The sequence below is a fragment of the Pyxicephalus adspersus genome, chromosome 10, assembly GCF_032062135.1.
Source record: "Pyxicephalus adspersus chromosome 10, UCB_Pads_2.0, whole genome shotgun sequence".
NCBI lineage: Eukaryota > Metazoa > Chordata > Amphibia > Anura > Pyxicephalidae > Pyxicephalus > Pyxicephalus adspersus.
In genome coordinates this window covers 19,314,896-19,327,667 of record NC_092867.1, presented here as the reverse complement: position 1 = coordinate 19,327,667, position 12,772 = coordinate 19,314,896, and the positions used below count along the sequence as shown (strand labels likewise).

The 12,772-nt window shown below is 37.5% G+C and overlaps 1 protein-coding gene across 1 annotated transcript; it reads left to right on the top strand.

Moving 5' to 3' along the window:
* The first annotated feature begins 2,100 nt into the window (after positions 1–2,100).
* On the top strand, positions 2,101–12,515 carry LOC140339480 (steroid 17-alpha-hydroxylase/17,20 lyase). The gene is made up of 8 exons (XM_072424207.1): positions 2,101–2,454; positions 3,518–3,656; positions 4,595–4,824; positions 6,659–6,745; positions 6,981–7,193; positions 8,558–8,727; positions 9,760–9,863; positions 10,497–12,515. Exons 1-8 carry the CDS (start codon positions 2,140–2,142, stop codon positions 10,772–10,774), a joined length of 1,536 nt encoding a protein of 511 aa, XP_072280308.1. The 5' UTR covers positions 2,101–2,139; the 3' UTR covers positions 10,775–12,515.
* Positions 12,516–12,772: the final 257 nt, after the last annotated feature.

Genomic DNA, 12,772 nt, shown 5'->3' with positions numbered 1-12,772 from the left:
GCCGGGTAGGAAGAAATTATAGGTGGGTGGTATTGTGACCAACTCTTCAGTAACCACCGAAAAACAATGGGTGTTTACTGAAAAGTGTCGGGTGGTGCGCCCAGCTAAAAGGAGCCGGGGAGAACACTGTGATTGTATAGTAAATGCATGATAAACTCTTTAGTTACACGAGCCTGGAGCTGAAGTGAGGTCCCAGGGAGAAGTGAGGTCCCAGAACTGCCCCCCCCCCCACTCTCTTTTGTGTCCAGAGACACAACCACCGCCCTCAGCCTGCGATGGGGGAGAGGGAACAGGTTGTGTCCATACGGAGGACATGGCCGGTGCGCCCCCCAGCGGGGTTTTTCTTCTGATCCCACTGGGGTTGCACTGGCCAGAGCCGGGAACCACCAAAATTATTTCCTGCTGCGTTAAACCATTCACATTCAATATTAAAAGGTAAGAACAATTTGAAAAGCAAAAACTATTTTACATATATATATCAATAAAAATTTCCTGCGCTGGATACCCGTTTAATGTTCAGGTGTGCCCAGTTTTCTTTTCAACACATTTTGCGTAACTAACTCCGCTTCTTCAGGAAAACATGAGATCTCATTTACATAACCATAGCATCATAACTTTAAATATCAATACAACCTTAATAAATTCAATTTTTTTACCATCTAATTCATAAACATGAAATAACTTACATAAAAATAAAAACATTTCCCTTTGCATTGTCTAAGTTCAGAGTGGCCATGAGGCTGTGGTGCAGTGACCGCTTCCCCATGCCAGTAAAGCTCTGTCTCAGGGGAGACGCTACAAGTAGCTTCTACCCATAGAGAATAAATGGGGTGGCAAGATAAAAAATATGCAGACAATTGTTCTCTAGGAACTAGTGCTGTGGTGCCAGTGACGTCGCTGGCAAGGTACAAGCTGCTGGTAGCCACGCAGGATTGCTCTAGACTAGAATCTAGTTCGTTGATCGTTCGTTACTAAACTATTGGAAGTGTGTACGTAGCTTTAGAGTCAGAACTATTTGGTTTTGCATTCTCTGAAGTAGATGGTAGACATGGTAAAAATTAATTGGCACTATGGTGATGATTTCGGAAAATCTTTCAGATGATGGTGAGCAGATACCCAAACACCAAACCCCCTTTCCTTCACTGCAAGGCCAGTTTCAGGGTAGGGCAATCTGGGAAATTACCTAGGGCTCCCACCTTCCTAGGGGATCCAGAATGACAGAATGGTAGGGGTGCAGGGCAGGACCACCATCAGAAATTTCCGAGCCCCATGAAGGGTAAAATTCCTGGGGACCCCAACCCCATGTCTAGAAATCCCAGCATTTCAAAGTCAAGCTCTTTTGATCAGGGCCCAGTACCCCCAAGTACCCCTTGTCCTTTCCTGATGTCAGCCCTGGAATGAGGTGTTGTTGGAACCATTTCATTTTTGTCCGTCCCTGCTTTCACTGGCAATCAGTAATTTCTATTACTCATATTAAGTTGATTGTGTAAACTTCTACACAACTCCTTTGCACAGGTAGAATCTTCAAAAAGCACCAACAGCTCCAGCATGCTAATATTAAGGGGAAAGGAGTTTGCTGCAAATCTCTAATAGTTTACAGAAGGACATTATTTGTTATAGGTAAAAGTTTTGGAAGTCAGATTGATTTTGAAGGTCAACTAAATACAGAAAACGACGGACATGTAATATTTCAACTTAGAGGCTTTTGTATACAAAGTCTATTACCCAGAACAGGTATTAGTAGTTCTTATCAACTTATACCAGTCTTCACTGCAGTGCAGAATTAAAGTGAACAAGGTCTTCAATTTGTGAATAGTTTGGTAGCATTAATGAAAATAAACATACATTTGTAGTAGAAGAATTCATTGCTGTAGTCTATATCACTAAAGAGAATCCGGCAATTGTCAGGTCAGCACAATATAATGTTTCTGTAACATATTCAGATGCTGGGATTTGTAAAAGTACATTTTTACTTTTTCTAACCCTCTAAGGAGTGACTGAAGAAAAAGATTAAAAAAACTTTGAGCCGTCCAGGGGGTTAATGCCCCTGAGCTCTGATTGGCTGCAAGGACAAGCTCCCACAATATTTATTTGGCAAGAACACTAAAATGATCATTTCAAGGTAATTAAGACTCCAGCATGATTGTGTGGCTTGGCTGTGCTTTGCTTCTAGTCTCAGTGCTATTCCTTCTCTCTTTCTGGAGATTAGGATCGAGGACCCATGGAAATATAAAGTACCCCAAGAGCTTACCATCATTGCCTGTCATCGGGAGTTTACTTCACCTTGGAAATCACTTGCCTCCACATATCCTCTTTTGTAACCTCCAGAAGAAGTATGGAAGCCTATATTCCTTTAAAATGGGCTCCCACTATATGGTTCTAGTAAATAGGCATGAGGATGCCAGAGAGGTCTTATTAAAGAAGGGCAAAACATTTGCTGGAAGACCCCGCGCTGTGAGTATCACAAAATTAACCTGTGGATCAGGAGACTCAACAGGATTCTGCAATTTATTTCATACAATATGTTAGCCTATGTTTAGTTATTTATTTAAAAATGTATTTCTGGGCTACAATATTAAACATTCAAAAGTTGCCTAATTTATTAAGATTTAAAGATCAAGAGCAATGTGCCAAATAATAACCACCAAATCCCATGTCTCGGGTGGTCTATGATAAACTGATCTTAGTTTTTTTGCTTTGAAACAACCCTTTTACATTGTTTTTTGTTTGTTTGTTTTTAACAAACAGCACTACTGTGGCCCATTTATTTTATTTGCAATTAAGTTTTTATTGCAATGAACATTTGCACTGGGTTGCTCTTTATCAAAATTAATATTACCACAAACCATTGTACCATGCTTAGGGCTCTATTCATAAAACAGGGAATTAAACATTCCCCCATACATCCTCCTAGTCTATGTGTTTCAATGGCAATATTTTATTCCCATCAGGGAATGTTTGAAGGAATGACAGATTCCTTGTTTTATAAATAAAGCCTTTAGTGTGCTATGGTGCATTGTAGTACTGCATGCATTTTATTGTGCATTACAACATAATGGTACGAACATCACTTTACAACATGTGCTTCATTCTGTACTACAAGGTAGAATTAACTGCTTTTATTTAGTGATAACCCCCAGCATCCTCCACCAGTCCATACTACATTCTTAAAAAATCTACAGCTCTGCTGAGAGAAAAAGCATTGTTTTGGTGTCTCCTTTTGCATATGAGTATCATAACAATAGGCTTCACGCAAAGCTATATAAAATTTTGGTATATATTGGGTTTGATCATCTAAGCCAGCCCTTGAATTTGTATGTTTCAAGGATATTCCAACAGTAAGATTGTTCTCCTACAGTCTCCAAATGTATACCTCTCCACCTTCGAGTTTTGGCGACTCCTTACCGAACTTTAGATGTTCTAACACCAAATGTATTTCCTATAAAAAAAATGTATTTGATAAACATGTATGAAAAAAATATTGTCTACTATAGTGTAATGTTCCTTTGATTTTAAGGTGACAACAGATATTTTGACAAGAGATGCCAAGGACATTGCATTTGCAGACTATAGTCCCAGCTGGAAGTTTCATCGCAAATTGGTTCATTCAGCGCTGTGTATGTTTGGTGAAGGGACTGTTGCCATTGAGCAGATCAGTGAGTATGCCTACAGCACTAAATATAAATATAGTGGAGAACAGCCCACTATTGTCAAGAGTGGACCCCAGCAAAATGTTATAATAATAAATATCTCTCGGATGGAATGAGCTTCTTCCCACATATATCTACTTTGATGCCATCAACTGCCAGAACTGCTATGTGTGCATAGTATAATAAATGTAGTAATATATACAGTTACAGATAGAAAGATTTGCTTTCCGTAGTTTCTGTACTTTTAGATCAGTACTACTTCTTACTACAGTAAGAAACTACCTTTGGATTGTAGTTTCTTTTTTTAGATCATTTTTTAACAAATACATAGCTAGAATAGATTTGTTTATTTAATAAGTTAATTTTTAATTAAGAAGTTAAATTACATGTAAATTATACGTTTTTTTAAATGAAATATCCTAATTGTACTTGGTGTAATTCTCTTGCAGTCACTTATATAGTAGCAATGAACATACTGAGAGGAAAGAGCAGAGGCATGCCCTTATCTGCTGCCTTTTTATTGTTCAGTCAGCAGGCTGGGGGTTAGGGAGAACACTAATGTATCCTTTTACAGCAGCCGTACTCAACCTTTTTACCCCTTGAATGAATTTTCACATCTTTAGGAACCCCTACTAAAACCAATGTTTTGGAAAAAAGACTTCTTAGTTGGTGGCCAGTGGAAAAAATTCTTCTCTACAATGGTGGCTAGAATGACACGTAAACACATCATTAGAGTCATGAAGCTGGCTCTACCAAGTGATGTTGTTCCATGATTTAGTTTGAGAGACCCCTAGCAATCTCTGGAAGAACTGGCAGTTCTATAGTCCACATATTACCAGGAAAATAGATATCTGGTTGTAGTGTCTATTAGGGTTATGGAAAACTCCAACATGAGGCTTATTTTATCCTGATAGTGATTGTAGAATTATTTTTCTATCATTAAGTTTCCCGTGAAGCTGCCTCGTTGTGCCAAACCTTCACCTCGTTCCATACAATCCCTTTGGACATGGCTCCAGATCTCACTCGTGCTGTCACTAATGTGGTCTGCGCCTTGTGCTTCAACACCAGATACGAGAGAGGAGATGCAGAGTTTGAGATCATGCTGGAGTACAATCAAGGCATAGTGGACACTGTGGCTAAAGACAGCTTGGTGGACATCTTTCCCTGGCTTCAGGTATGAATTTGTTATTGTAATATTTCCTAAAGTTTTGCCTTAAAGTTTGCTAAAATTACTTTCCCAATCCATAGAAACCATGTACTCATCTTTCCTTTACTCCCCGACTGCTCCATTCAATTACCAAGAAAGTTCCTGGCATTTTATAGTACCTAATTACTAAAACATACTAATATTGACCTAATCCATGTGAAAGTGCTGGACCAGTGGGGTAGCGAAGGATAATTGGGTATGTGCTGCTGGTATATTGGGGAGATTTAATGCATGGGGAAACCACAGGTTCATGAATCATAAAACATTCCCGACTAACAAAATACTATATCTTACAAATGCTATACAAATTAGATAACCTTGTTAATCATAAATGTGCCCTTTGTGCAAAACCAGAGAGAATAGTTCATCAGGTAATTGCTGATTACTTTCTGCTCTTAACCTGCATACATAAAATGTAATATCCACAGCATATAAAGTGCTCAATCGATTCCAAATATCCACAGCATACAAAATTCTAAATCCCAAGATCTAGTAACAAGTCCATAAATATATTTTAAAGTGCTAAGTCAAAACCAACATCAAGTATATAAAGAGCTCAAACAATGTTGATCATGCATTCTTGCAACATACCATTCCAAATCCACCCCTTGTCAGTGACCTACAACTATAAACCTCATTTGTGAGATTTAGCCATTTGTTTTAGGTTGGTTAGAGCAGATATGGGCAAGATCATTTTTATGGCTTTGTTCTTCTTTTTGCTATGAGTTTCTCTCACTTTTGTCACTTTTTTCTCAGGTACATTTGAAAAAAGAATCCAGGTAGTCCCCGGGTTACATACGAGATAGGGACTGTAGGTTTGTTCTTAAGTTGAATTTGTATGTAAGTCAGTACAGATACATTATTTTAATAAATACAATTAGGACAGATGTTTGTCTCAACATAATATTAGACCGCATGGTGTCAGTTACTGTATAAAATCCTCCCTGTGAGTTAATCACAAACAAAGCAAAAACTTTATTGAGCCTAGACATTCATTAACTTCTGGAGCAAGCTGTGCTTTGATATGCAAAAAAAAACAACTGCAGATTTTGACCTTGCAGAAGAGCTCCGTCTCAGCTGTGTTTAGCAAGTTATTTTTTTTGCAAGTCACGAAAGTCACCCTCTCCATGCCTCACCCTGCACACAAGGGAGCAAGGAAGCCCCGTTTATATCTAGGAGTCCTCTGTATGTCAGATGTACCTGGGGACTACCTGTACTTACCTCCTGAAGCAGAAGAAAAAAATTCTGAATTCAGAAAACAAAAGGTTTTGGTTGACTTAGCTTTTAGGAATCATTGTCACAGTGTTATACAACATATATGCTTTGTTCTGTATTTAAAACTGTTCCTGTTGGTGACATGAAAAGCAAATGAAACACCCACTGCAAGAATGTCAAATCATTCACTCATGCCCCATGCTCTACTAATGCAATAGTTGTAGAATGTTTTGTCATTTTTGTGGTTATAGAGGACCCCCAACCAAAAAGTTTATTGCCTGCAAACAGACACACTAATGGACACAAATGGATGCCTTGACTTCATATGATATTGATAAAACTAGACAAATTACACAACCACAAAGACAAAGAACCCCAAATCATAGTCAAACAAGAAAATGAACACTGAATGGAACACTGAATTCCTGTGCCCCAGGAATGATATGTTACAAAGAAACCTATTTGGTCCAGCTTTGTGCATAGGTCCATCTCAACAGACAAGCTTACTATATATTGCATTACTCTACAGTTGCATAGGCTTCCTAATTAATATTTACACAGACATATATACATATTTTTTTCACAGATATTTCCAAACAAGGATCTGGATATCTTGAGGAAGGCAGTAGCGTCACGAGACCAACTTCTTCATAAGAAACTAAAGGAACATATGGTAGGTATAATAAAGACGGATGCTTGAAAAAAGAATGTGCTTTTAAAGAATATTAATATATTAGAATATTTTGTTAATTATACCGTTAGTATACTAATATTACTATATTGACATGATTGTTATTTTGCCATCATACCCATTTATTCTTAGTTTGTGAGACACAGCAACCAAACAAATATAATATTAAGGTATATGTATTTTTTCTGGTTGTTAAAAGCATTTATGTACTTTGTAGGATGCGTTTTGTGATGATACTGCCAGCGACTTGATGGATGCTCTACTGAAGGCCAAATCAAGCATGGAGAACAACAACAGCAACATATCACAAGATGTGGGGCTGACAGAAGATCACATTCTCATGACTGTAGGGGATATATTTGGAGCAGGAGTGGAGACAACCTCTATGGTCTTAAAATGGGCTGTTGCATATTTTCTACACTATCCAGAGGTAACTAAAATCAAAGAACTAAACATTAACCAATGTAAATGTTGTGGCCTAAAACAATAATCTTTAAATTAAAATATTACTGATCACTTTATGGATATATTTGTTATCTGGCAAATGACATGCTAATTTCTTGGCATCGATGCTTTCTGAGCCACCTAGGTTCAGTGTTCCCTTTGAATATTTAAAATTTACATCTGTCTTTCAAACTGCGGAGTTTATAATTTACTGACTTGGCATTAAAAGGGGACAGCTTGGAAACATATTATAGCTGCATCTTAACCTCCCTAATGGTAACCCCGAGTGTGACTTGGGGTAGAAAAAAATTGCTAAAAGTGGTAACCCCGAGTCACACTCGGGGTAGGTAATCCTATAGGAGGTAACAGTAAATAGAGTCTTACCTGATCCGCTGGCATCCCGCGACTTCCATCGCCGCAATCTCCGTCTTCTTCTCTCTTCCCCCGGTTGGCTTCTGCATCCGATGAGTCACCTGGTGACGTTGGTGCGTGTGTATGTTGCCAGTGGGTGGGAAATTCAAAATCCATTTGTATTGCATTCAATACAAAATAACTGTATTGATGAATGCAATACATTGGATTTATATGTGTAAAAGCAGTACATTGTTTTCAAGAACATTTATTTTACAGTATATATATTAGTATGAGTATAATATGTAATTTTTAAAAAAAAATTAAAAACAATTAAATTTTTTTTTAAATATATAGATTTTTTAATTTATTCAATGTATAATTTTTACATGATTTTGTGTTTCAAACTTTATTATACTCATACTATTATAATATACTGTAAAATAAATTTTTATGAAAAACAATGAACCGCTTTTAGACATATAAAACCAAAAGAAATGAACCGCTAGGGAGGTTATTGGTGGGTAACATGTAAACCCGAAATAAAAGGCTGCCTTTGCCGACATCTTTGTGAAGATAGCAGCTGACTTGTTGTTTCTGGTTGTCTACTTCAGCCAGTTAAGCCAGAAATCCTGAAATCAATCTGCAACTTACATTTTCAGAAAGGGTGGTTAGCAATGGTGCCATGTATATTTCTTTCTGGTGAAGGTGTTTGTACTTGTCACAGTTACTGGTAATCAGATTCCTGACAGCTGAAAAGGGGTTAGAGTATCTACATTTTATTTCCCACAACCTAATTATCAGGATTTATCTCTGCTTATTCTGTCCACTTTCCAAAGAAGCCCGGGTTACCCAGTTCCAGGCAGCTGATGAAAACTATACTAGGGGCTACAACTATGAATATTTCTTCATGCATCCATAAGACGTAATAGGTTGTATTGCTTACCACATAGATATAGGGATAGGTGATCTTACTGTGTATTTTGTGCAAAAACATAGGTCCAAAAGAAGATCCAGGAAGAACTTGATGCAAAGGTTGGATTTGGAAGATATCCACTCCTTAGTGACAAGAAAATCCTCCCGTATACAGAGGCTGCAATCTCTGAAGTGCTTCGTATTCGCCCCGTAGCACCATTGCTTATTCCACACGTGGCTTTAAAAGATTCCAGGTGAGATTTGTGTCTTCTTAGTTGGATAAAGACATTCACACTACTATAGGTTAAAGACTTTTCAAAATGCTCTTAAAATTTTGCTCAAGTTATATTAACAGAACAACAGGTTGTGCTTACGGTTTAGGACTAGGTACAGTTATCCCGATTACCCTTTTTCTCTGATATGAACTAAGTACCTTCCTGGCCAAAGATACATAATTACTGGTATATGCAAGTGCTATGTAATACGTAGGCACTTTATAAAGTATAGTAATAATAATAATCCAGCAAGACAGTCTTCACCATCTTGGCTGCACCTAAGAGCTCTATAGGGGTCTGTGAGAGTGTTTGCTAAACTCCGGAACTAGAATGCTTCTGTGGAGCGGGTGAGTTACTTTAGATCAGGGAAGGGGGCACGCAAGATAACTGCCATTTATATTGTATTGCAATTATCCTTTAAAGCCCAAATCTCCTTTAAGTTTATATTTTATTAATTTTATAGGAACATAAACTAAAAAGAACGTATACTAAAAAGTTTTCACATTCCCACAGTTCTTTTCCTTTAAAAAGCAGCCATAGACTAAGTAAACCCATGTGGAAGAGCATCTTCCTGCATCTCACCTGTGGCCACCCATAAAGAATAGGGGCAGCAGTACAAACTGCTGTAATATGTACAAACACTGGTTCTTTAAGAACAAGAGCAGTAGTGCATGCGGCCAAGCAACTGGCAGAATGCCATATAGTCACTGGAAAATGGTGGCTAACTGTATGTACAATCTGGAGTTGTCCTGGATTCAGTGCCCACTAAGGGGGAGTATATGCATGGAATTTTTTTATATATATGGTCAAGATGCTCCTTGGTCTTCCTTGACTGGTGTCAGGCTATAAAACAATTGTAGGGGTGTTAGATTATTAGCCTATATGGGGAATACTGGAATACTGCTGGTTCTTAGACACGTGAAAATAATATTGACAAAAGCACTATACAGACCTTATGTGAAATGTTTTCTCTAGTATGTACAACACCAATCATATATATCTCTTGAACAGTATTGGAGAATACACTATTCCTAAAGATGCCCGTGTGGTCATTAACCTCTGGTCCCTACACCACGATGAGAAAGAATGGATTAATCCTCACCTCTTTAATCCAGGTGAGTTTTTTTGTACAGCGAACAACAACAATGTAGAACACATATTCTTTCAGATCGGTCCATGATAAACTAATAATGTTTTTAAGGATGACAGAGCTGAAGAAGTACTTTTTTATAGATGAGGAGTGGGAGGCTAAAATATCTGCCAGAAGCCTTTAGGGTGAAACACGTTGGGTACAGCAGTCTACACGAACAAACACCTACCTACCAGTCCAATATAATGGCTGCATGGATCTATACAATGTTAGATGCCCATTGTATAGTATCCCTTTGGGCCTAAACTCAAATCTATGTCTCTCATGACCGCAAGCTAATTGCGGTTTATTTGATGAAAATGTTTTTGAATTGTTGTATGAGATTTATCATTTATTACAATACTTTATTTTGCCAAAAAACCCTTCTTTTCTCTGGTCTTTTACTAATATTATTATTTAGGGTTGGCAAATGTAGTCCCTAGGACAAATAACCTATACCACCACAAGTTTTGGTTTGACATACACCTAAATAAACCTATTTCTGTCCTTGGTGATTAATACAAAATATAGTATGACTATCACAAGACTATGTTGGATCACACAATAACTAGATCCCGGCATAGGAAGATCATGTGGTCTCTCTCTTTATATAATTCAGATCGATTCTTGGATGAAAATGGAAACCACATCCACTCCCCATGTCAGAGTTACCTTCCCTTTGGAGCAGGGATACGCGTATGTCTTGGGGAAGCCCTGGCCAAGATGGAGATCTTCCTGTTTCTGTCCTGGATCCTGCAGAGATTCACACTGGAGGTTCCAGAAGGAGACCCTCTACCAGACCTGGAAGGGAAGTTTGGTGTTGTACTTCAAGTAAAACCATTCAGGGTCATTGCTAAGCTGAGAGAAGCCTGGAAGAACATAGAAATCCCTACATAATTTTCATCATATCACATTTAATTCAATAGAAGATGTGACAACCCTGTCAGTATGTAGGTTTGATAGCACTAATGTATATTATGGGTGGAGATATCACTAAAAATCATATGAAAGTCACCAAGTCCCCCAATGTTCATATATCAAAATGTCATTGTAAAATGAAATGTATCTTTTAATAGAAGTATACTGTAAAATGTTTTGTTTCCATTTATGTTATATACCATCTCTACATCTCTATGACACATCCTCTAATTTATGTTTGTACATAGACTTAACATTTTAGTTTTCGATCTTGTGTGTTCTCATTTCTTGTCTCATCACACGCCTGACTTGATGGAACTACCAACAAATAATGAATTAAACTTTGGGTAGAGAGTATGGCTTCTGCTACTGCAAAGTTGGGTAAACATAAAAGGCAAATTGCTCAGGTATGTCTGCCCGCCTTATTTATACCCTTGGTGCCTGTGCATCTATCACCCTCTGGTATTATCAGTTTGCATCTGTCACTTCTTTAATGGGTGCTACGGTATTAGGAATAGAATCTTATAGAATTATATAGATCTTATAGAATCTTATAGAATCTTATAGAATTGTGCACAATATTCCACAGATTAGCTTCTTTAGGTTTAGTCATTTTAACACAGACATTGATAATTAACTATGATATTCATTTCTATATTATTATATAGTAATCTCTGTATTGACAGTGTACATTTTTGTGCCTTATATTTTATTAAAGGGTAATGGTGCCTAAAAATTAAATTTGTGTCCAAAATATTTTATTGACCTGAAAGCAGGGCCTTTTTTAGACATAGTTAGTATTAGCATATCACTAGGTTGCAACGATGTCAGGGACACCCAGCTCTCATGTAGAGATTCTGACTAATACATTTGCTTGGATGGTCTCTGCATTTCAAGCTCAGCTGCTGAATTGTTGACGAGTAATGACATCAGGATATCGACTGTGAGTATCCAGAGACCAGTAGGGGTTCCTAATGTAAGGAGCAAGGATTCTGGGATGGATTGGAGGTAAAGTAATGAGAACAAGTAAATCATTTGAGAAGGGGGTAGCACAGAAGATGCTGGCTGTGGCTACAGAGGCGCAGAACCACTTCACCGGGAGTGTAAAATAAAAGGTGTTGGTTAAAGGAAGCCAGGTAGGTAAAATGTACAAGAATACTGTTATATGGGGAAAAATATCCCTGGAAAATAAATAGCAATTTTACTAGATATGACCAGGGTAGAGCTTTGGAGAGGTCATACCAGACAAGAAAAAAAGGCATAGGAGACAGATGGGATGGAAAAGCCTAGAGAGAAACACCATTTAATTGGAAAAAAATGTCACAGTGTCGAAAACATGATGGGTCAGTATAAGCATGAAATGATGGAATGTTGTCATGAACTAGTAAACGAAGAGGCAGATACCTGCAATGCTCATTCAGAACTCATGATTGCAATATACATTGAATTGTCAAGTGTACTGACATGAATGAGTAGTGACATGATGTTGGGAGAAATGGGGATGTCAGGGTCTTGCTTGGTGTACAAAAAAGCCAAAATAGCCTTGCATAAGGACCCCTTCAGTTAGAACTTTGAGTTAATAGATAATAGGTAAATAGATTGCACATTTTTTTATACTCTATAACATGCTGTTGACATGTATTAACCATTATACAGTAATCTTAGATATATATTGCAACTGTTGAATACATCTTAATAAAGAAAGTTTCAACCACTAAAACCGCTGTGTGATGTTTGCTTTTTATTGTACACATACACTGGAAACCACATATTGGAATTTGACATTTAGATTTAGGGGGAAGATTGTCATAAAATGTTGTATATGTGCAAACATGGTGCACATAAACTGAGGCATCTAGAGCATTTCATATATTCATATATTGTAAAACCTTTTTATTATTGTTAACATTTGTAACACTATTTGTAATACTTAATAGGTGGTAAACAATTCATAGAATCAGCTGCAAATTTACAGGT

Coding starts and splice junctions, on each gene's coding strand:
- LOC140339480 (XM_072424207.1), top strand. CDS start 2,140: ATGATTGTGTGGCTTGGCTGTGCTTTGCTTCTAGTCTCAGTGCTATTC. Junction 8,728..9,759: donor GTGGCTTTAAAAGATTCCAG/GTGAGATTTGTG, acceptor TCTCTTGAACAG/TATTGGAGAATACACTATTC. Junction 9,864..10,496: donor TCCTCACCTCTTTAATCCAG/GTGAGTTTTTTT, acceptor TATATAATTCAG/ATCGATTCTTGGATGAAAAT.